This window comes from Microcaecilia unicolor, chromosome 13 (assembly GCF_901765095.1).
Source record: "Microcaecilia unicolor chromosome 13, aMicUni1.1, whole genome shotgun sequence".
In the NCBI taxonomy this organism is placed as follows: domain Eukaryota; kingdom Metazoa; phylum Chordata; class Amphibia; order Gymnophiona; family Siphonopidae; genus Microcaecilia; species Microcaecilia unicolor.
Window position 1 is genome coordinate 68,566,767 of NC_044043.1, and position 25,582 is coordinate 68,592,348.

Sequence of the window (25,582 nt, forward strand, 5' to 3'; positions counted from 1 at the left end):
TTGCAAATATACCCAGTGACTCTGAATGTAACTCACCTTGAGCTACTACTGAAAAGGTGTGAGCAAAATCTAAATAAATACATTAATATTCTATATAAACCCCCCTCCCCTGATATTGAGCCTGCTGTAGTCAGTGTTTTATTTTTAACCACGTGATGTCTGCTGTGAGAAAAAAATCTGGATATTCAGTGGCAGGATCTGGATAGTGGCTGCCACTGAATATGTAGATAAAGCACTATCCGGATAATGATGATTTTATTGTCAGCTGCATCCAAATAGCTTATCCAGATAGTACTTAGGCCAGCTTGTTTTTTTGCTGTCCTAAATATCCAAATAGATACCTGGGTAGTGCCACTGAATCTCACTGCTAACTAGATAACGTCCAACTCTCTCTGTGACCCCATCCTTCTAGGTTATCTTATTTTTTAAGAGGTGGCAATAGGTTAGGTCAACATGAGGTCAGGGTACATTTCCCAGCCAGGCCTTAATTCAGGTATAGAAGAATAGGCAGGAAAAAAACTCCAGGTATACTTAATCGCCTGCAGTTCTCACTTTCCACCACTAAAGGATAAAGTACTGATTGACCTGCTGAACTTGGAGCAAAATAAGCTGCTAGACCTGAAAGTGTCCTGCCTTGACCCTCCTTCATACCCACAAACCTCATGTTGTCTGGTATGATCTACTAAAGGCCACTTCGGATCTGGCAAATGGATCCTGAACCTTGAGAGTAAAGAAAGCCTGCCAGCCAGAGAGATAATAAGCAATTAAGAACCCCAGCTGGGTAGCACATCCTTCACACAAGTTCTCAGCCCTTGTCCTAGGAGATCTGCATTAATAGACTTCCTTATTTTTGAATCATTATACAGACAGGCTGCTGAGGAGAGGCTGGATCCCAGAGGCGTCTTGTTAGTTAGTGGCTGCAGTGTATTTACATCCAGAGGTTTCTGACAGCCTACAAAAGCTGCTTGACAATGTTACAAGGAAAAGAAAATCACTGGTGCAGACTTAATAAAAGGACAAATCCTGTGTCTTGAATATAATGTATGTTGTCATCTTAAAGGTACAGAACATCTGGCAATTAGAAGAAAACTTGAGATGAAAGAAGGCGGCTGTGGAAAAAAGTAACCCACTTAGAACGATGCATGTGTAAGCTAGAAATTATTTTAAATACATAAACAGTTGGGATTGTGCACAGTTGGGATTCTGACGTGAAGGGATTTTTGTGACATTTCTCCAAAAGACTCAATGGTGTCTCCATCAAAAGAGGCCTGCTGATAAAGTATTTGCAGTGATTTGATGTGACTCCAGCTAAATCACACCTAGCACACATCCAGGAATGAAGTTCACTAGAATAAATTAAGACGATTACATGGGTTTATGGTTCTTGAGTCCATACCTCTTGCTCTATCTCTGGCCCTTTTTGGAATCCAGGCTATAAGCCCACCTTTTCGAGGCTGCTTTTAACTCTTAACCCTAATCATTCCTTAATTAGAGGCTGAGCAAATTTCAGTTTTGGTTACGGTACTGAAACAGGCCCCAAATCCTTTTGCTGCCTGGTTTCAGCAGAAAGATTATTTTAATTTTCAGCCATAATTTCGTCCAAAAATGGCCATGTGCTTTCTGAGGGAGCCAAAAATGCTTTGTCCATTTGTATGCCTCCCTACCTCCCCTCAACTCATAGGCCCCTCTGGGCCTATCTGACATCCCTGGTGGTCTAAGGATGTAGTTGGGGCAGGAGTGATCCCTGGCTACCCCTGCCTGTTCCGGCTCTGCTCTCCAATGGACTGCCACGACTGGGGCATCGCTCCAGCCCTGACTACACTGCTAGACCACCAAGGAATGTAAGGTAGTCCTGGGGGTTGTTTGTATTCTGTTTTTTTTTTTTTTTAATTTTTGCATGATATTTATATGGTAAATAGAGAGCTCCAAATAAATGCTTTTGATACAAAATTTTAGCAGGAATTTAAGTCTGTAAATTTGGGATAATTTATTTATTTGTTACATTTGTATCCCACATTTTCCCACCTATTTGCAGGTTTAATGTGGCTTACATAGTACCTTAAAGGCGTTCGCCAAGTCCGGTAGAGAGCAACAGATACAAGGTTATGTTGTGGTCAAGTAAGGTAGGTGCGTTTCAGGCACCATGGGGGGCGAAAAGAGGGATGGTTGTATATTGTTGTATATGATGAGCTCCTTAGGAATTCGCCTCTCTGTAGAGTTATGACATCAGCTATCGATCCACGTGTGATGCAAGATCAGTCACTGTATAAACATTGTGGCTTTTAGTTTCAGTTTGATTTACTGCAGTCCATGAGTTTGGAGGCTATTTTGCTTGGAGGTAAAATACGCTCTTTCATTAATTATTTAAATTATTATATTCTGGCTTGGATACTGTGTGTTTAGCAGAGTGATGTAGACTGTCAGCTCAAAGAATCCCCAGCAGCCCTCGCTGGTTCTCATTCATATAACCAAACTTGAGGTTTCAGTTTTGGTTTCAGTTTTAGTTTCAGGTGACGAGTTTTGGCTGCAGTTTTGATTTTGGCCCCTACTACACCACCACAACAACAAATACCTGATCCCAGTAGCATAGCCGGAGTTCAATTTTTAGATGGTCCTGGAGGTGGACTGGGTGGGCACGGGCCTCACATTTCCTCTCCACCCGCTGCCCTACTCCCCCCCCACCACTGAACTGTTTCAAACCCAGGGCATTTGGCAGTGTTCTTCCAGATGCCGACAGCCCTCTGCACATGGTCAGTTCCGATCATTTTTACCGCCCCGAAGCGCCGTTCTCCCTCCAGCACCGGCGATTCCCACAGTCAGCCTTCTGCCAGCGTGCGTCATCGGGGCCTCTCCTCAGGCGCGCGTCCCACCTTTGCGGAAAACAGGAAGTTGCAGAGTAGGCGGGACGCGCCTGAGAAGAGGCCCCGACGACGCACGCTGGCAGAAGGCTGGCTATGGGAATCGCCGGTGCTGGAGGGAGAACGGTGCTTCAGGGCAGTAAAAGTGAGCAGACGACGGGGAGAGCGGGCAGAAGAGGCAGGAAAAGATTGGAGCCTCGCTTGGGAGAGCTACGCCACTGGTTGGGTTGGGGCTAGTTAGGGTGGGCAGGCCTGGAGCAAAAGTGGCTGGGCCTGGGCCCGTCCAGGCCCGCCCGTGGCTACGCCCCTGCCTGGTCCCATCTGCTATCCACAAAATCATTCACTGTGTACATAAGGCCTGCAAAAAGAAATGTCTCATTAGCATCTTTTTAAACTGCTGCAAAGTTGAACAACATCTAAGGTGCCCCATTTACTTAGGGGCTGATGCTATAAGCTGGCAGTTTACTCCTACTTTTCCCATGCTAATCTTACTCCTGGAGCAATAAGGGTTTCAGCATGGAAAAATCTACAGTAAAATCCTCAGGCTAAAGCAAGGGTTGTCAACCCAGTCCTCCCAACGCCCAGCCAATCAGGTTTCAGGTTACCCACAATGATTATGTATGAGATAAAATTGTATACAACTGAGGCAGTGCAAGCAAATTTATCTCAGGCATATTTATTGGGCATATCTTGGAAACCAGACTGGCTTGGTATATCCCGAGGACTGGGTTAAAAACCCCTGCACTAAAGGATAGCACATTCAGCATGAAAATCACATGCAAACACACTGCATTAGAATTGCTCCTGATATAAAAAAAAAAAACCAGCAACGAATATAGTCATGTTTGATTTGTTTCCTCTTTAGTGGGAATCTTTACTTCAGCTCAGAGATCCTACAAAACAGCAGCAGGGTCATTTGGAGGAAGTGCATTATCTCACCTCAGAGAACCCATGGCCTATGAGGCTTACTAGCCACCTTATACTTGAGGCTACTTGGCACAAGCAGGCCTTGACCACAAACCCCCATATTGCTGCACCCCCTCGACAAATAATATTTACCTGGTCCTAGGAAGCATCTGGTGTTGCCCTCTTCTTCTGCCACCATCTCAAAAAATGGTGGTACCCTAGTGGGACATCTTCCTTATTCAGCAGACTGACCCCTAGTGGTGCATCCTGACATACCTCTAGGGATTATTTGCCATCATTTTCCAAGATGGCAATGGAAGAGCAGGACTATGGTCTGGGCTGGGGCCTACTGAGACACCAGGTGTTACGTCTGTGCTCACCTCGCCCTCTGGTGGCCTGAACCGGTGGCTGCTATGGACTGTCACCCGTTCCAGACTTTAGCCCTGTCCAGTCCGGATCTTCCAGGTTGCCGGATTTGTCTGTCTTGTTTGACCCTGCACAGCTCCCGTAGTGGCCTGGTGATTGGTGCAGCTGAGCCTCAGTTGCTGCTGGGCTTATTAGCCATTTGGAATCTCTCTGCCTTTGCCTTTGCATTGCCTAAGGCCCTGAAGTTTGTTAGGGTGCTGTTTGCACTTCTGCTCAGTCTGGTTTCTTGCCCTGATTCTTGTCTATTTTAGTTAGTCTGTGGGTAGTTAGATTAGGTTATTGTTTGCTGGTCTTGTCTCTGGGTTTTAGTTTTGTGTTTAGTCTTGTCTGTTTGTGGCCTAGTGGCTGCTCTGCAGCTTTTAGTTCTGTGTCTTGTTTGTCAGTGTTTGTTCCCTGTTTTAGTGGCTGCTTGCAGCTTTCTGTCTTGCCCTTTAGCTTTCCCTTCCTTGCCCTGCTGTCCCTGTATATTCTTTTCCCCTCTGACCCTCAGTCCTGGTTCAGCCTAGTGAGTATCCAGTCCTGCCTTGCCCAGTAAGTCCTGCTGGCCACTTGCAGCCAGGGGCTCAACTCTTGGTGAAAGGTGGCCATATGCAGGTGAAGTCTCACTGTTTGTCAGAGTTCTGCCTTGCCTCTGGTGTGGGGTGGTTTTGCCTGCCGCTGCCGCTCCTCGGCAGTGGCCCAAGGGCTCACAAACCCAGTTCCTGCTTGGAAAACGTGACACCAGGTGTTTGTAGGGTGACAGTTAAGGGGTCCAGGGCTCACTGAGCCACCAGAGAATTTTACAGGATGGGGTCAGGTGCAGGGTTTAGGACATCTGGGGTCCACCAGGGATTATTTTTATGAGCTTGTTTTTCTCTTTGTCTCCTTTTCCTTCGGTGCAAGTACCAATCCCTCCTCACACACTGCAAGAAAGGGAAACAAGAATGCCTGATCCATTTAACTGCAGCAGATTACCATGGTGGTGTGTGCTGGTTTTTCTGGCAATGCACATTTGTTAATACCATCATAATTTGCATGTAATTAGTTTATTGCATCAAGAATATATATTTGTTTTCAGTGAGTGCATTGAAACACTGTGTGCTGCAGCTTGGTACACTGTTCTAATGCACACCTTACTACAGTGGCCTCTCACAGTGATAACCAGCAAGCGAGAAAGGCAAATGGACCAATTCATATTTATCTACCATCATTTACTATACTACCATGAAGAAAAAACTAGGAAAGTCATCCATGTGCTATGGGCTTGTCCCTGAATATGAAAGTTTGGACTTATGATACAGAGAGGTGTATTTTCAAAGACTTACAAAGTTACATATAGAGGGGCATAATTGAACGAAAACGCCTATCTCCATGGGCGTTTATCTCTGAGAACGGGTCCGTGAAGGGGCGGACCGAACCATATTTTTGAAAAAAATAGACGCCCATGTTTTATTCAACAATGTGTGAGCTGGGCGTTTTTGTTTTTCAGCGATAATGGAAAATGAAAGCGCCCAGCTCAAAAACGAATAAATCCAAGACATTTATTCGTGGGAGGGGCCAGGATTCGTAGTGCACTGGTCCCCCTCACATGCCAGGACATCAACCGGGCACCCTAGGGGGCACTTTTACAAAACCAAAAAAAAAGGTAAAAGAGCTCCCAGGTGCATAGCACCCTTCCCTTGTGTGTTGAGCCCCCCAAATCCCCCTCAAAACCCACTGCCCACAAGTCTACACCATTACTATAGCCCTAAGGGGTGAAGGGGGGCACCTACATGTGGGTACAGTGGTTTGGGGGGGTTGGACGACTAATAAGCATTAAGCAGCACAATTGTAACAGGTAGGGGGGATGGGCCTGGGTCCACCTGCCTGAAGTCCACTGCACCCCCTAACAACTCCTCCAGTGACCTGCATACTGCTGCCAGGGAGCTGGGTATGACATTTGAGGGTGAAAATAAAAAGTTGTGAAACATCATTTTTTTGTGGTGGGAGGGGGTTAGTGACCACTTGGGGAGTCAGGGGAGGTCATCCCCGATTCCCTCCAGTGGTCATCTGGTCATTTAGGGCACTTTTTGGGGCCTTATTCGTGAAAAAACAGGGTCCAGGAAAAGTGTCCTAAATTCTAGCTAAAAACGCATACTTTTTTCCCATTATCGGTGAAATGCGCCCATCTTTGTTTGGCAGATAGCCACGCCCCAGTTCCGCCTTCGCCACACCTCTGACACGCCCCCATCAACTTTGGCCGCATCCGCGACGGAGTGCAGTTGAAAACGTCCAAAAATCGGCTTTCGATTATACCGCTTTATTCATATTTGTGAGATAAACGTCCATCTCCCGATTTAGGTCGGAACTTGGGCGTTTTTCTCGTTCGATTATAAGCAGGATAGTAACCTATGGAACTGTGTAAGTCTAAGTGCTTTGAAAATATGCCTCAAAATCACATGTAAAAAATACTGTGACCTAACCTCCTATTGCCAGCTACTAAAAAGAAGCGAATCTAGGAAGGGGGCCACAGAGAGAGCAGTGTTCTCCAAAGCTAATCACAAATTTAAGGGTTAAGATTTACTAAAGTGTGCTACCAAGTTAGCACATGGCGATGTTATTAATTCACATTATTATAAATATATCCCCTTGCATAAACTGGGACCTGTGCTAAATAGTGTATGCTCATGCATGTTAGTGTGTGATAATGCAGTGTTGCTTGTCAGTAAATCTAGCCCTAAGCTTGTCTGTTAGAAAGGTCTGGAGTTCCACTTTGCTCTAGAGGTGAAACGAATTTCAGTTTTGGTTTTGGATTCGGCACCAAAACTGGACTGAAATCAAGGTCTGGGTTTTGGCCAAAAATGCCTGTGCACTTTTTGGCTGAAACCCAAAACTCACTTCTCCCGCTTCGTGATCGCTTCCCCCCTCATTCCACCCGTAGGCCCTCCTGTCCATGCGGGTTCCAATTGCAAAATGGCTGCCAGGACCTCCTGTGGCAGACTCGGCAGCCATTGGAAATGGAGCAGCAGCACAGGGCAGGAATGAATAGGGTTTGTTCCTGCCCCTGAAGACTCAGGCTTTCCTAAGGCAGACCCGGGGAGGGCCTATGGGGGGGGGGGGGGGGGGGGAAGTAATCATGGGGTACGGGGCTCGGCTTGGGCGAGGGCCTTTTTTGGTCAGGTGTTGGTGAGGGAGCGAGGGAGTTTTGTTTACACTTTCGGTTTCTGCTGAAACTGAGCAGCCAATTTCGGTTGCAGATTCGGTTTCATATAAACCAAAGATCCTAGGCTTGGTTGGCCTCTATTTTGTTCATCCTTCTTTCTCCATATCTGAATGGGCTAACATGGCAACCTCAAAACTTGATCTAATGTTATACAGAAATCCCCGTGAGGCGTAATGTTTTTTTCTTTTGTCTGCTATGGCTTTTAAATGTACATGACTGTTATCTGTGCAAATTAACTGAGAGCACTCAGCTCTTCAAAATTATAAACAGGATTCCCCATAAGCTCTCAGACAGATGCTTTGTACAACAAAACACTGCAATGTAAAGTGCTGAGTTATTGTAGAGAATCAATAAAATTAAAATGCCCTATGTATGCCCATAAAATAAGGAATATTAAGAATAAAAGATGGACAAAACACTGAGCATTAGAAGCCTTGTGGATCAGATAAATGAATAACCTCTTTAATAATAATGATCAAGCACTACCACTTTAATCCTTATGCCGATTATGGTCTCTCTATAGTCGATGACCTAATGTATGTTACAATCTAATCTATCACTCAGGAACTAATATGCAATACCATAACGTATTCTTCTTTACCACGTGTATATGCACCTTAATGCAATGCCTTTTGTAATTCTGTTACCCGGAAATGGCAACCGCCATCACGGCAAATGTAAGCCACATTGAGCCTGCAAATCGGTGGGAAAATGTGGGATACAAATGCTACAAATAAATAAATACATAAACCCTGTCACTGAATCCACATGTAAAGGGGAACAGGCTATGGACTTGACGTGCCGCCTTTCTGTGGTACAACCGCAGTGGTTTACATATTCTATGTAGGTACTTTCTCTGTCCCTACTGGGCCCACCTTCTGCAGAGGGAAGTAAGCTTACAAAAGGAAAGCTTACAATGGACAATGGAAACAAACATACCATTCCATTTTTAAATCCAGGAAATATTTAGACTGTAATATTATGCTGCTTTCCACTGGGCAGCAAGGGGGGGGGGGTTCTGGATTCCCCTTTAAAGCCTCAAACAGGGGTTATTGGCACCTCCCGAGGAAAAGCTCTCTGCAGTGAGCAAAGGTGAGGTCAGCGGTTGTGTTTTGAACACAGTGTAAGCTCTAGGGAGCAGGGGTTGTCTAGGTATTTTGCAAGCCGGGTATCTGTAGTAACGCTGGAGAAATGATATCCATCAGTAGACCTTGCTGTTGAATACTTCGGGTAGTATTGCACAAACTGTGCCCTTGTACTTCATCAGTCCAACGTTAGCTTGCCTTTCTGCTACATAATGCCCAATGTACGCCCCCCCCCCCCCCCCAACCTCCTTCTAACTGGCAGCTGTCAAACAGCATGCATGCCCATGTAAGCCTGCCCTGTGCAAAGGGCAGGAAGATCAAAGGACTGGGCTTTAAAAAGAACCGACCTAAATCTGCATCTGCTTTCCCCTCAACTTTTGAGTAGAGATTGCGCTTGCAAGTGGAAGGCTGCTGTACAGTAGAAACGCTTGTCCACTTCCTAGAAGAACTAAAGCTTCATCGGGGCAAATTTCGGGGAGCCGACAAGTGGAAGGCAGGGGAATGCGTATGGCTAAAGAGGCAGCCCCAGCCCGGAAGAGCCCGAGGCTCCTGTGGCCCGCTCGGCACCTTTGCAAGTCACATCACGTTGCGGTGCTGATTATCCATTAACCTGCCGCTGGGAGCTGCATTTCCTGGGGGTGGCGTTTCTGCGGGAGAGAGGGAGAGGCGTGTGGCGGCGGTGCCCCCTCCCCTCCTCTCGGCTCTTATCAGGGACTCGGAGCGCCGCCTCACACATCGGCTGGGGATCCCGATCGCGGCCGCGATTCTGAAGCTTTATGGGCCCCCCAACCCCGGCCATGGGCGGAAGGCGGAGGACGCCGGAAGGCTCCCTTTGGACTCTGGTCATTCTGGCAGCTCTGTGTCCGGGGATCTGCCTGGGCGGCTGTCCGGAGCGGGAGCGGGAGCTGGAGAGCAGGGAGGAGGAGGCGAACGTGGTGCTGACCGGCACCGTGGAGGAGATCCTGAACGTGGACCCTGTGCATCACACGTACTCCTGTAAGGTAAGGGCGAGGAGAGCCGGGACCGGCTATCCGGCCTCGTTGCAACGATGAGCAGCCCTGCAGCACCCTTTCTGGTAGATTATTTTCCCAAGTTGGTCATGAAAAGAAAGTTTGCGATCGTTTGCTTCAGATAATGAGGGGAGGAGGAGGGCCGGATCGGTGAAATGAAACTTTGCAGAAGTCTCCCTGCGGCGGGGGCTGATGCGCTGAACCTAACAAGGGTGGGAGAATAGAATTCGATCCCCCCCCCCCCCCCCCCCCCCCCACACACACACACACACACACACACACACTTTTTCTCTAGAACCCTTCCCCCACCCCCGGTCGCAAGCAGAGCCGGAGGAAGGTTTACACTCTTCCTGGTACCGCCGGTGATCGAATCTGGGAGAGGAGCGGAGAAGAAAGCAGACATGTGGTTTGCCTGGGAAACTTTATTTGTAGTTTCAAGTGAGCCGGAGAGAAGTCCCCGGGGGCTGCAGTTGGAAGCCCAGTAGGCTCAGCCCTACCCAAGCCATTGTTGAGTCCGATCCGGCCTCAGGCTAGGGATTTCTTGCCTAGGAGCCAGCCAGTGCCTCCCAGCCCTGGAGGGCACCAGAGCTGCGCTCGCTCCACCATTAACCCTTTCTAGCCGTGGAGGAATTTCCTTCCTGCACCCGATCCGGCATTTCTAACATTTTTGGCATCAGGGCTGCGAGGATTTAGGAGATTTGGGGAGATTACGTTGGTGAAGCGTTGACTTGTTTTTGCTCAATAGATCTTCGCCCTAACACTACAGCAAGATACATCGATTTTTGTTTTGTTTTGTATCAGGTCCTCAACCGAAAGAGCTTACTTTAGTAGTATTCCAAAATTATCCTGATGCAGTGTTCTGTGGGACAAGGTTAAAACCTCATGATACAAGGCTTTTTCCTAGACTAGCACACAAGCCAGTTTCAAAATGTATTTATTTAGGACATTTATATCCCACATTGTCTCAAACAAAGATATTGTTGGTTTCTTCAGATGAGATGCTGAGCTGTTCTAAATCCTTTTTTCCTAGGAGCAGTTTCCCAAGAAGTTTCATATATCTTGAATCATTTCAGAGCTTGCACCATGCGAATATGAAGGTTCTGAATGTGCCTGGGGAACTGAATTCGATTCCCAATCCCACTGCAGCTCCTTGTGACTCTGGGCAAGTCACTTAACCCTCCATTGCCCCTGGTACAAAATAAGTACCTGAATATATGTAAACCGCTTTGAATGTAGTTGCAAAAACCTCAGAAAGGCGGTATATAAAGTCCCATTTCCCTTTCCCTATTTGAAGATTCTACATGGAATGTTGCTGTTGCTACTATTTGAGATTATGGAATGTTGCTACTATTTGAAGATTCTACATGGAATGTTGCTATTCCACTAGCAACATTCCATGTAGAAGTCTGTCCTTGCAGATCAGCAACGCGGTCGCGCAGGCTTCTGTTTCTGTGAGTCTGACGTCCTACACGTACGTGCAGGATGTCAGACTCACAGAAACAGAAGCCTGCGCGGCCGCATTGGTGATCTGCAAGGGCAGGCTTCTACATGGAATGTTGCTAGTGGAGTAGTAGCCTAGTGGTTAGTGCAGTGGGCTTTGATCCTGGGGAACTGAGTTCAATTCCCACTGCAGCTCCTTGTGACTCTGGGCAAGTCACTTAACCCTCCGTTGCCCCTGGTACAAAATAAGTACCTGAATATATGTAAACCGCTTTGAATGTTGTTGCAAAAACCTCAGAAAGGCGGTATATCAGGTCCCATTTCCCTTTCCCAGGTCTGACTTGCCCCAGTTGAAGAAAGAGCACACGGGTGGTGGGACGCTTTTTCCTGGGGAACACATTTGGCCCCCGATGTTCAAAACTCTGGTGGTGTTCCGAACAACGCAGAACAACATCCTAATGCTGTACGCTAATGACATGCAAATATAGGTGTTTGGCACATGTGAAGAAGGTTCTCAGTAAGCTCAGCTCCTGTGCCCATGCGCCTGTTAAAACCTGAACATGAAGTACACATTGGCTTGTGTTTTTCGTGGCCTAAATATAAGTGTTTTACTTTTTTTTTTTTTTAGCTTGGACGCTTATATTTAGACACAGGAAACACACCAATGTGTGTTTTCACTTTGGGCGTTTAAATTTTTTATAGCACGGATGCTTTAAATTTAGATGCAAGGAAAAGACGCCAATGTGTGTTTTTGCTTGGGTCTGCTGTTTCTCACAACCAGGGGTGTAGCCAGACTTCGGCGGGAGGGGGGTCCAAAGCTCAAGGTGAGGGGGCACATTTTAGCCCCCCCGACGCCGTCGACTGCCGCCATTGCCGACCCCCCCTGCCGCTGCCGCCACCACCACCACCACCACCAACTTTGACCCCCCCCTTGCCGACAACCCTCTCGACCCCCCCTCCCGCCGCCAACCCACCGTCGCCTACCTTTGCTGGCAGGGGACCCCAACCCCCGCCAGTCGAGGTCCTCTTCTTCCGTGCAAGGCTTCGTTCTGTTTCTGTGAGTCTGATGTCATGTACGTGCAGGACGTTAGACTCACAGAAACAGAACGAAGCCTTGCACCAGAAGAAGAGGACCTTGGCTGGCGGGGGTTGGGGTCCCCCGCCAGCAAAGGTAGGCAACGGCTGGGTTGGCGGCGGGAGGGGGGGGGTCGAGAGGGTCATCGGCAGGGGGGTCCAGGGCCAAATCTATGGGGGCCCAGGCCCCTGTGGCCCCTCGTTGCTACGCCATTGCTCACAACCAGTGCTTAATGGCTTGCATGGGCTTCCTTTTGTTCCCAAAAGCAATCAAAACTGGCAGATTTTGCAGAAAGATTCATGAGAATCATGAGAAATCATCTCTTCCAACAGCCTAATGCCTGCTACTACCTGGCGTTATTTTTTGCAGTGGTAAGGCAGTGTTGTTTTGAGCGATCTTTTCTGAGCATTGGGGAGGAATATAAAATGACCTCATTAACATGAGCTTGACTACATTAGCGTGCTACTTACATTGTTCATCTGCGGGTGCATTTGTTTTATTTTTAGTGTGCGTCCGATACGTGCGTCTGAAAAATAATTTTTATTTTTGTCCGCGCATATCAGACGCGTGCCAAGTGGCATTTGGCACATGTAGGTCATTACCGCCCGGTTTACTGCATGAGACTTTACCACTAGGTCAATGGCTGGCGGTGAGGTCGCAGACCCAAAATGGATGCGCAGTAATTTTGATTCTGCCGCACATTCACTTTCGGCAAAAATAAAACAAAGGCCTTTTTTACAGGCGTGCTGAAAAATGGATCAGCGCGTGCCCAAAACCCAAGCCTACACTATTGCAAGCACCTTAGTAAAGGACCCCTGTATGGGCACAAATCTTCTTCCCAGATGAGCTTAGTTACAACCCAGTCTAAGGTCCCGATGCTCCAGAGGCGTATCTGAAATACGGCGGTAGGGGGGGCCAAGGCCAGAGTGAGGGGGCACATTATAGACCCCCCCCCCCCCACCGTTGCCGTTGTTCCCCCCCCCCCCGGCATCACTGCCATCCCCCGCCGCCGTCACCTACCTTTGCTGGCGAGGAACCCCAACCCCCCGCCAGCCGAGGTCCGCTTCCTCCTGCTGCTGCCTTTAAAAATATTCCTTCGGCTGGCGGGGGACCCCAACCCCCGCCAGCCGAGCCGAGGTCTATTAAAGTTCTTTTTCGTCCTCCGGAGTCCGTGCTGTTCAAAGCTGCTCCTTTCGGAGTCTGACGTCGCTGTACGTTGTACGTACAGGAGACGTCGTGCACATACAACATGCAGCGACGTAGGACTCCAAAAGGAGCAGCTTTGAACAGCACGGACTCCGGAGGACGAAAAAGAACTTTAATAGACCTCGGCTCGGCTGGCGGGGGTTGGGGTCCCCCGCCAGCCGAAGGAATATTTTTAAAGGCAGCAGCAGGAGGAAGCAGACCTCGGCTGGCGGGGGTTGGGGTCCCCCGCCAGCAAAGGTAGGTGATGGCGGCAGGGGGGTCCAGGGCGAAATCTGCGGGGGCCCAGGCCCCCGTGGCCCCACGCAGATAAGCCCCTGCAATGCCCAAAAGTAAATGCGGGTGATATAGGCCATTACTGTAAGAGCCACTTAGTAGCCGGGCGGTTGCTCCATTTTGCCACGTGTAGAGGACCCCACAATTTGTTTTAAAAATGACATTTGCTTATTTAGCCTTTACTTAACGATCCCATCCTGTTCTCAGTGTACCATTATCAGGTCTTCTAGTATATTCACTGTGTTTGCTCAGTGGAAACCTTCTAGCATATTGGTTATAGCAGAGGTGAAGATCAGCGTTCAAATCTAATTTTTCCAGTGATGCTCCTTGTGCTCTTAAGCAAGTCATTTCACCCTCTATCTTCTCCGGTACAAATGTAGACTGTAATCCCTCTAGGAAAGGAAAAAAAAACTAGTCTATGTGAATGTAAAGATGAATAATTAAAACAAAAAAGTCCTAGATCAAAATATGTCTAGTATAGTGTAATTTTGTGATGGGGAAGGCAGGGTGCAGAACATGACTTTCAGTCTATCCTGGAACTGAGAGTATTTAAGTATTATTTTGTAGTTATTATGATGTTTTGGGATTTAGGAGCGTGGGGAGGGTGGATAAGGTACTAGAAAATGAACCCAGTTTTTTTTCCCTTGGATGTCTTTGCCCTAAAGAGAGGTCTGGAATTGAGTGTAAACCCTAACCTTTTACAGACAGCAAAAAGTAGCCTGGAAGTTGTTTTTAGTAAGAACATACTGGCCTTTAGATGACGTGTAAAAGAAAAATTATTATTCTAAAAATATCTTAAGATTGGCAAAGAATTTTCTACGTGTTTGATTTTCTGCAGCTCATGAAAGCAGTGCAGTATTACTGCTGGAGACACAGCCCAGTGTTTTGACAAGTATCTCCAGTGGGTTTGAAGGTATAGTGAAGCTGGTTGGATTTTGGTGAACTGGAGTTCTAGTAAAATAATATAATACTTTTTTTGTCATAAACTCCTTCTTTGTGTCTCTTTACCTTGTTGATGTACAAGGATCCTAGAAGATTGTTTTTCCCCATAGACACAGAATGGGAGGAAATCTTTTGAAACTTCCTGTAACCATTTGTGGAATGGAGTTTCTGTCTTGCTGAGCTTCAGCTCATCCATGCTGGCATTTGGCCTTTAATAAATGAGGTGTTCATGTTGTTCTTATCTTTAATGATTTTTTTTTTGTTAATATCCTGTGAGTATTTGTATGTCTCTTTATCCTGGTGTCCTAGCGTAGAGGTGTGAAAGGTGAAACCATACACAGACTTTGAGTTGCATTCTTAACTTTTGTGGGCTGCAATTTCTTAGGTATAGGGAGCAGCTTACCTGCTAACTCATTTACACACTCTTAATTAAGCAACTTCAAAATGCATGTACCTTGAAGTCTACAGTATCCTTCCAGTATCATTAGCTAAGCGGGTGCTTGCATTCCAGTGTAGTCCCCAGAACATTTTGCATCCCCTTGTAATTTATGTTACCTCTCTGGTAAAGTTACTGAAGACCCAGAAAGTCAGATGTAAGAGAGATATCTTTCATAATGCTGCAGTCTCCTTCCCTTCCAAAATAAGAAACCAGTATACAGGGGGCTTGGGAAAGGCAGAGATTTCTAGGTGGGATTAGGACAGTAATAAGATTACTCCAGCTACCAGTTACTGTTTACCAAGAATAAATATAGTGACTGCTGTATCACTTTACACTTTTCCTTCATGTTTATTTTTCTGTAGTGGCATGGTAAGATCAGTTTTAACCTGATTCAGCTTGGAGGAGTAACCTAAAGATTAGTGCAGCGACCTGGGAACCTGGTTCATAAGAACATAAGAATAGCTATACTCTGTCAGACCAATACTCCGTCTAGCCCAGTATCCTGCTTCCAACAGTGGCCAATCCAGGTCACAAGTACCTGGCAGAAACCCAATTAGTAGTAACATTCCATGCTACCAATCACAGGGCAAGCAGTGGCTTCCCCCATGTCCATCTCAATAACAAGGCTATGGACTTTTTCTCCAGGAACTTGTCCAAACCTTTTTTAAACCCAGATAATGCTAACCACTGTTATCACATTCTCCAGCAATGAGTTCCAGAGCTTAACTATTCTTTGAATGAAAAAATATTTTCTCCTATTTTTTTTAAAAGTATTTCCATATAATTATCATATCCCCCCCTCAGCTATCTCTTTTCCAGGCTGAAGAGCCCTAACCTCTTTAGCCTTTCCTCATATGGGAAAAGTTCCAGTCCCTTTATCATTTTGATCGCTCTTCTTTGAACCTTTTCTAATTGTGCTATATCCTTTTTGAGATGCAGCGACAAAAACTGAACACAGTACTTCAGGTGAGGTCGCACCATGAAGCAATACAGAGGCATTATAATATTCTTGGTCTTATTTTGCATCCCGTTCTTAATAATTCCTAGTATCCTGTTTGCTTTTTTGTCTGTCGCTGCACACTGGGCAGAAAAGTTTAGCGTATTGTCTCCAGTGACACCTAGATCTTTTTCCTGTTGCAGCTCCTTGTGACTCTGGGCAAGTCACTTAACCCGCCTTTGCCCCAGGTACAAAATAAGTACCTGTATATAATATGTAAACTGCTTTGATTGTAACCTTTCCATCCCTTGTACTATATACAGGCCTAAGGGATTCCATGAGAAAGGAGTAGGTGTTTTTGATTTTGGATTTAAATTCTTGACTTTTCAAACTTCTAGGGGATGAAGTACTTCTGAGCATGAAAGAAGAGCAGGATCCGGGGGGGGGGGGGGGGGGGGGGGTGAACATATCTGATGATCTTGAGGTAGTCAAACAGTAAAACCCAGAAGGATGCTTGAGTGCTTTAGGAGAGGAATGGCCAGCAGTAAAGAGGAGGTGATAGTGCCTCTGGTGAGATTTTTTTTCTTTGTAATTCAGAAAACTATATCTTTTGGAGTCAATCCAGAGAGGAGGTAGGAAAAGGGTCAGTGGTTTTCATCAGAAAGCTTGTGGGATAGATCTAAATATGTATGCTTTAGAAGAAAAGTAGAGTGGAGGAGTGGTTAGGGTGGTGGACTTTGGTCCTGGGGAACTGAGTTCGATTCCCACTTCAGGCACAGGCAGCTCCTTGTGACTCTGGGCAAGTCACTTAACCCTCCATTGCCCCATGTAAGCTGCATTGAGCCTGCCATGAGTGGGAAAGCATGGGGTACAAGATACAAATGTAACAAAAATAAAATAGATACTATTGGAGATTCTACATGGAATGTTGCTATTCCACTAGCAACATTCCATGTAGAAGGCTGCGCAGGCTTCTGTTTCTGTGAGTGTACGTGCAGGATGTCAGACTCACAGAAGCAGAAGCCTGCGCGGCCACATTGGTGATCTGCAAGGGCCGACTTCTACATGGAATGTTGCTAGTGGAATAGCAACATTCCATGTAGAATCTCAAATAGTAGCAACAGAGGAGTGGCCTAGTGGTTAGGGTGGTGGACTTTGGTCCTGAGGAACTGAGTTCGATTCCCACTTCAGGCACAGGCAGCTCCTTGTGACTCTGGGCAAGTGACTTAACCCTCCATTGACCCATGAGTGGGAAAGCAGGGGGGGGGGGGGGAGGTACAAATGTAACAACAACAACAAAAAAGTGGGATAGAGACATTTAAATATGTCCAAGGTGTAAATGCATAGAAGGTGGGGCCTGTTTCAATTAAAGGGAAGCTCTGGAATGAGGGGGCAATGGATGAAGGTGAAAAAGGATAGACTCAGAAGTAATCCAAGGAAGTATTTCTTTATGAAAAAGGTAGTAGATGTATAGAACAGCCTCCTAGTGGAAGTGGTGGAGATGAGGAGTGTAGCTGAATTTGAGAAATCATGGGACAGGCACAGAGAATCTCTGAGAGAGAAGGAAATTGTAAAGCGTGGATGGGCAGACTAGCAAGGGTGCGTTGTTTTTATCTGGTGTTATTTTGTGTTTCTATGCAAGGTGAATTACAATTGAGTTAAAGCTGCAGGGCCCTTCTCCTCTGGATTTATAACCTCAGGGGTAGATATTCAGAATGTTTTCAGCATGGTTTAAGTGGGCAGGACAGGCTTCCCCCTCAGTTAAACCACACAAAGCTGACTGGCCACGGATATTAAGTGGCATTTAACTGAGTGGTGGCACTGAATATTGGCTCTGAATGCCGTGACACTGTCCAGGCAGTGCCAGGATGGTCTTGGAAGTTATGTGGTGCCAGCATTATTCAGGGTCAGCATCTGCATTCCTAACCTGGCAAGTAATCCGCATAAATAACAGTCTGATTTTTGCCTGAGGCAGCGGATGGATAAGTGACTTGCCAAGATCACCAGAAAGGTTAATTAGAGAAGTAGGCTTTGAACTCTGGCTTCTCTGGTTCTCAAGCCACTGTGCAGCCAGCAGGACACCAGTTCATGATCTAGAAAAGTTAAAAAATTGTGCCCTAAAAGCATGAAGGGCAATTCTACGTTTAGGCGCCAATTACATGTGCTGATTTAGAGAACAGGTGCAGTTAGCATGTGAATGACATCACAAACTGGCATTTACACGCATATATGCTAGGTGCTCTTATATAAAAATGGTGTCCTAGTCCCATGGGACTGAATACTATAAATGGCACCTAAAAATTCAGCACTGAAAAATAAGCGCTAAGCGTTATTCTACAAACAGCTCTAAACGTTAGGCACCGTTTATAGAATAGCGCTTAGCACTGGGAACCCTGACTGCATTGAGGCGCGACCAATTACACTGACGAAACCTTGGTATAAAACCATGCACCTAATTTAGATGCAGATCCCCTTTATTCTATAACAACGCACATAGATTAAAGGAACGCCCCTGACCCGCCTATGGCCATGCCCCCATTTTGTACCACTCGTAAAATTTACCTGTATAAATTTTAATTTCAATTAGCACCAATAATTGCTTCTTAAGAGCTAAATTATCAGTGCTACTTGATTCGTTACTCATTACTACTACTACTACTATTTAGCATTTCTATAGCGCTACAAAGCGTACTCAGCGCTGCACAAACATAGAAGAAAGACAGTCCCTGCTCAAAGAGCTTACAATCTAGTAGACAAAAAATAAAGCAAACAAATCAATTAATGTGTAGAGGAAAGATTGCGCATGCCCAAATTTGCACGCACAATTTATCAAACGTTTATAGAATTTGGGGGATGGCATGTAGCAGGAATGGGTTGTACCAGTGGGTGTAACATGGGCAGCAATGCTGGCACCTTATAGAATAGTACCAGATGTGCGCATTGTAAGGTGCTCTTAAGCACGCCAGCTTATGCCTGCCATTTATGTGGTGTAAGCTGAAATGCCTTAGTTTCATCACGCCAACGTGGCTTTATGCTACCATTCTGTAACGGGTTTTGTGCACCTTAATGCCGCTATAGAATTGGCAATAAGCGTTCGCCTTTGTCTTCCCTACATTTAGACACCACTTTATTGAATTGCCTCTAAAGGGGAAGGGGATGGGATTTGATATACTGCCTTTCTGTGGTTACAATCAAAGCAGTTTACATATTATAAACAGCTGCTTATTTTGTACCTGGGGTAATGGAGGGTTAAGGGTCTCTTTTGGAGTGGAGGAGTAGCCTAGTGGTTAGTGCAGTGGACTCTGATCCTGGGGAACTGAGTTCGATTCCCACTGCAGCTCCTTGTGAATCTGGGCAAGTCACTTAACCCTCCATTGCCCTTGGTACAAAATAAGTACCTGAATATATGTAAACTGCTTTGAATGTAGTTGCAAAAACCTCAGAAAGGCAGTATACCAAGTCCCATTTCCCTTTTCCTATTTGAGATTCTACATGCAATGTTGAAACTATTTGTAGATTCTACACGGAATGTTGCTACTATTGGAGATTCTAGATGGAATGTTGCTACTATTGAGATTCTGTTGCTACTATTTGAGATTCTACATGGAATGTTGCTATTCCACTAGCAACATTCCATGTAGAAGCCTGCCCTTGCAGATCAGCAATGTGGCCGCGCAGGCTTCTGTTTCTGTGAGTCTGACGTCCTGCAAGTATGTGCAGGACGTCAGACTCACAGAAACAGAAGCCTGCGCGGCCACATTGCTGATCTGCAAGGGCAGGCTTCTACATGGAATGTCACTAGTGGAGCAGTAGTCTAATGGTTAGTGCAGTGGACTTTGATCCTGGGGAACTGAATTCGATTCCCACTGCAGCTCCTTGTGACTCTGGGCAAGTCACTTAACCCTCCATTGCCCTTGGTACAAAATAAGTACCTGAATATATGTAAACCGCTTTGAATGTAGTTGCAAAAAACCTCAGAAAGGCAGTATATCAAGTCCCATTTCCCTTTCCCTTTGACTAAACTGCACTGGTGATACCCATGTGGCAAATGCGATGTGGGAATCACTAGTGCAGTTTAGTAAAAGAGGCCCTAAGTGACTCGCCCAGAGCCACAAGGAGATGCAGTGGGAATTGAACCCAGTTCCCCCTGGTACTCAGGCCACTGCACTAACAATTAGGCTGCTCCTCTACTCCAAAGCTTTGTTTTTGCTTCCACTGTAGTAGAGGATGTAGCTCTGGCTCATGGTACCCTATTATGCCTTTGTCAATACAGTTCCTGGTCCCCTGCCGAGCCACCACCAAGGGTGTCCCTAAAGACCAGGGGACCATGTACCTGACCTACAGCCTTTTTGAACTTATTTTCCCCCATTGCAGCTGGCGTGAAAGGTGGAGGCTACAGGTGGCCCTCACCCTGGTACTTATTTATGGTTTCTAAGAAAATATATGGGGTTCACAATTTCCACAAAAAACCAACAACACACAAAAAAAAGGTGGAAAAGAAACCAACTTCAATGGATCAGTCCAAACACCAGGGTAAGAAGCTCCGAAATCTAACTTTATTTGGACCCTACACGGTCCGTGTTTCGGCTTTTAGAAAAACCTTCATCGGGGGTCAATTTGAACTTGTTGGTGTGAGATAGTATACCTCCCCGGTTTAAGAGACATCAGTTCATGTGCTCCACTGTCAATCTGCATACACTTGTGCTCTCACAGATTGACCCCTGATGAAGGCTTTTCTAAAAGCCGAAACACGGACCGTGTAGGGTCCATATAAAGTTTGATTTTGGAGCATCTTTACCCTGGTGTTTGGACTGATCTCTTGAAGTTGGTTTCTTTTCCACCTTTTTTTTTGTGTGTTCTAAGAAAATATGCCACTGACTCTAGTTTTGGTTTTAATGATGAGGCATTTGAACCCCCTTCCCACACAACTCATTTCTCACAAACCACCCTCCGCTTGTGGAAGGCTGTTAATGTGGATTTAGATGGTGTGAGTCAGGCTTCACACTGTAATAACTGTTTTCTAGGGTTATTGTGCTCCACAGCTATGCTATGATATGCAAACCCTATTTAATAGCCTGCTGTTGAGCTGTGACTTTTCACACCTCCTTGGTATGAGTAAACAAGAGGGGGAGGGGGGGGAGACTGTGGTCTGAGTTGTCCAAGAATGGAGGAGCAGCCTAATGGTTAAAACAGCAGGCTGAGAATCAGGGAACCTAGGATTCAAATCCCACTGATGCTCTTTGTGATCTTGGGCAAGTCACTCAACCCCTTATTGCCTTAGGTATAACTTAGATTTTTGTAGAAACAGATAATAAATAGAAATAAATTGAAACTTACTAAAAATAAGATGATACCTTTTTAATTGGACTAACTATACATTTTTTGATTAGCTTTCGAAGGTAACCCTTCTTCAGATCGGAAATAATTAAGTTAGTCCAATAAAAAGTTATCATCTTATTTTCTTTTCTCTGTTTTGATTTATTTCTATTTATTTATTAGGATTTATTTACTGCCTTTTGAAGGAATTCACTCAAGGCAGTGTACAATAAGAATAGATCAAACATGAGCAGTAGGCAATTAGAGCAGTAAAAATATTCGAACAACAATACAAAATATGGCATGGTATACTACTTGAAATGACAACACAATATGTACTAGAACATTATAATTGGTAGTGAGGGTAAGGCACAGTTGTAACATATAGATGAGTAAGAAAGTAGGAAGAATTAGAAAGTAAGGCGATTGATTTGAAGAAAGTTGCACGTGAGGTTAGAGAGATGGTTAAATATTATCTCAGCTAGGGTTTGAGTGGATAAACATGTCCTGCTGCAGTATGTGCAGCCCGAGTCAATCCTTGTGTGTGTGAGTGAGACTAACAAGTTAGTTACTTCTTCCATTAAAGGCTTGGTTGAAGAGCCAAGCTTTCACCTGCTTCCTGAAGTAGAGGTAGCCTTGTGTTAAGCGGAGCCTTTCAGGCAATGCATTCCAGAGTGTGGGGGCTACTCCGGAGAAGGCTCGCTTGCGGGTATCACATCATGTAATGTCTTTTGGAGAGGGTGTAGTTAGTGAAAGTCCTTGGGAGGACCTTAGTGTCCTTGGCATTGTGTGGAGGATCATCCTATTCTTCAGATACTCGGGGCTATTTCCTTTCAGGGCCTTTAAAAGTGGACTAACACGTACTCAAGGAACAGGAAAATACTTACTGTATCTGAGTATAATTTGCCTTGAACTACAACTGAAAAAGATGTGAGCTAAATCCCAAATCTCTTTCTTTCCCTTGTTGGAGTGATTGAAGTAATTCTTTGCCCTAGATTGTAGTAGGGTGAGATGCTTTAGCATAAAGGGCAGTGATCACCCCTGGCTTTTTCAGAACTGATGAGCTATCTCCTCAAGACACCTGCCACTTTCTTATTCTAAGTAGTTGTGGTTTCCTCTTAGTGGTTCAGGGGCTTAGTAGCCATGTTAACAGAGAAAAGCTGGATTCTTGGAGGCTCTGATACCTTTATTGCACCAAGAAAATAAATTTTCAGGGTTGAAGGACCCAATTTGTCTTGCCCGCTTAAGTTCCTCCTTCAAGTGTTCTTGCACATTTGTATAAAAGGTTAGCAAACACTAGCTCATTTATTTGCAAGGTGTTCCTTTATAGCTTTTTTTTAAAGAGTACATTACAATAGCAGCACCAGTCTCTTGAGTCGAAAAGTTAAGGTAAACCTAAGAAAATTATCTTTTTTTTTTTTTTTTACAGTATGCAAGTTGCAAAGTATGTTTAATTTGTTACCCTGGAAAACTGGATTAAAATAACCACTTTTATTATAGGCACAGGGAAATAACTAGCCCAGAGTAACAGTGAGTCAGTGATAGGTGAGCCTTGTTGTCAGACTTGTGAATTCTTGTATCAAGTAGAGCGCTGCTGAGCCCAGTACTTGGATCAGGTTCTGCTTGGCTGCTGGACAACCCTGGGTTTCACCTGCATTGACCGCCATTCCCCAGAGGTTGAGCCCCTAGGTGCGGGCGGCCTGCAGGACTTACGAGACAGAGCTGGAAGTGGGGCGGTGAACGTATCAGCCAGGAGCAAACTACTGAGCAAGTAACACCTACCAAAATAGAAGCCGAAGCATGGAGTCCAGGAAGAGCTCAGCTGATAAAGTGCTGGCATCTGACATCAGCAGGGACTGGCAGGGAGAAGGAGCACTGCCATAGGACAAGAGCAGGGGAAGGAGGAACAGGAAGACCAATAGGAGAGAAGCAAGGGAAGCCAGGCAGAGAGAGAGAGCAGACCCAGGTGCATGGAAGCAAAGCAATCAAGGAGCCTGCAGCCAGAGAAGAACTACACACACATGGCTAAGGGCTGAGCCAGTCAAGTGTGAATGTCGACGGGACCCCGCGCAGCCCAAAGATGCCACTTGCGTTGAGGTAGGGGACATGACACTTGTACTTGTGTCCCAGGATTCCTGTGCCTGGACATATATCTTTCTCTTGAGAACAGTATCTTCTAGCAAATAATTCACATTCGTTGTGTTAGAGCAGAGGGGAATGTTTAGTATTGTGGTTGCCTTGGCACAAGTACATCTCCTCTGAAAGCCTTGACCTCCAGTGACCTTCCTGTTCATGCTCTTACATGTTCTATCTATTCACAGAAGTTGGATTGGGGAGTACCTGAGAGAGGTGGAGGGGGATAATCGAACGGGGACGACCATCTCTAAGGGCGCCCATCTCTAAGGATGGCGCCGTGAAGGGGCGGGGCATCCCATATTATCGAAACAAGATGGGCGCCCATCTTTTGTTTCGATAAGATGGTCGGGGATGCCCAAATCATGAAATTTAGGTCGACCTTAGAGATGGTCATCCTTAGATCGTTTTTGAGATGGTTGTCCCCGGTTTTTGGCAATAATGGAAACCGAGGACGCCCATCTCAAAAACGACCAAATCCAAGCCATTTGGTCATGGGAGGAGCCAGCATTCGTAGTGCACTGGTCCCCCTCACATGCCAGGACACTAATCAGGCACCCTAGGGGGCCCAGGGGGAGGATGTAAGGGGGCACTACCACGCCAGGGGCGTAGCCAGACAACAGATTTTGAGTGGGCCTAGGCAAGAAGTGGTTGGGCACCAAGTATTCTCTTCCCTTCCCACCACCACCAAAAAAATATCTCAGCTGGCAGGAAAACACTTCTTTCCACCTTGGCAGTCTGCAGCAGGTATGCGCTTAAAACAGAGCATGTGCAGGTGCCGGTATTGTGGAGAGCAGCGCTTTCGTTACCATCAGGTGGAAATCTTCAGCTGGCGGAGCTTGGGATCCCCACCAGCTACTGCTAAATGTGTACTACTGTTGGCCACCCAAGCCCACTTGTGGCTACGCCACTGTACCACACACGCTAAGAGAGCTATGGGAGAGTTTCTCCGGCCAATTTGCAAGCCGTCTGATGACATCACCTACGTATATGTGGTTGACCTATCCTGCTGTCCACCGAGAACCTAGGTTACAGGTAAGTAAGTACTTTCTCCTTCTGTTTAGGAAATGGCTTGGAGACTTTTTTGAGTGCACAGAGACACAAGAACAGCTGGTGCTGAGTGTCTCCTCTCATCTGAGGACTGTTGACACTGATACCCAGAGGGCAGGATACAGGTGCTGGCAGAGGAGAGCGGGGTTTAGCACTATGACTCCAGTGTGGTCTGGGAACTAAATACAGCGGCTGCCTTAGATCTGAGCTTCTGTGGCTATCCTGGCTGGCTGCCAGCCCTTTGAGGAGGCAGCAAAGCAAGGCATAAGCCCAGGGCATGGACTTTGGAGCTGGGGGCTGTGAGGGTGGGACTGGACTTCTTACACTCTTGATTTCCCCTTCTCCCTCCTCTTCCACCTCCACACACCCTTTTTCTACATTTCATCATCTGGGATGTCTGTGTTCTTCACCCTGCCCCAGGGATAAAGCAGTTTCTTTGAAGTCTCTGGAGCTTTAGTAATTTTAGTTGATTGTGATCTGCAGACAGTGTTTCTGTTTGGGGGGGGGGGATCCTCTTCCCCCTTCCCACACATCCACCATCAGCCTTTAAAGCTAAACAGAGAGAATCTTGGGCCAGACCAGAAAGTATTGATGTGCTTTATGGACAGGAAGAATTAAATCTGGGGCCTCTTAAACAGCTGGACCTTTCTGAGCTCATGTTCTGTCCCTCCTCCACAAGAAAAGGGGGCTGGTAAATTTGAGTTCAGGAGAATCATCACCTCTGTGTGAGACCATTTCACTGGATGCAGTGGCCGTTCTTGGCATTAGAAGACTCTTTATGCTTTTGAAGTGGCTTAAGCCTTTTTAGAAACATATTTTACATCCGGCAGTCTGCAAACTTCTCAGCTAAGGGAAATGCAGATGAAGGGCCTTTTTGTTTACTGAGGCAGACAAAAAAACATGATGCAGTGCAAGTGATGACAAACAGTCTGTCTTGATGTATGTGTATGTCCAAGATATAATACGGCCAAAGAAATGGAACATAGCATCCCTGTAAAGATGAAGGTCATCGTCTGACACTGGAGAGAATTAGCCATCTGAGAGGGGCCAGGGTTATGTTCTGGCTGTTCTCAGTAACTCAGCAGTTAGTCTGGCCTTGAACATTTCATCACAAATAATTTATTCTAGTGAATGGAGGCATTATGATGGTGACCCCTTGGTGGGAGGTGGGGGGAGTGTAAATGTCATTCCCAGGGCCAGTAAGTGCACCCATTTGATCCTTTTAATTCCCTTTGTGTGATTGGCTAACTCCATGAGCAGATCTGCTTTCCATTTTTGCTATTATATGAAGGTGAGTCTGCAGGA

General features: G+C 46.0%; 1 protein-coding gene across 2 annotated transcripts in view; it reads left to right on the plus strand.

The window, feature by feature from the left end:
* Positions 1 to 8,875: 8,875 nt before the first annotated feature.
* Positions 8,876 to 25,582, plus strand: part of AGRN (agrin) — a 379,875-nt gene continuing 363,168 nt past the window's right edge. For both annotated transcript variants that reach the window (XM_030186208.1, XM_030186209.1), the window contains exon 1: positions 8,876 to 9,457. In XM_030186208.1, the coding sequence (XP_030042068.1) occupies positions 9,233 to 9,457 (225 nt within the window). In that variant the 5' untranslated portion in view covers positions 8,876 to 9,232. The remainder of the gene's footprint in view (positions 9,458 to 25,582) is intronic.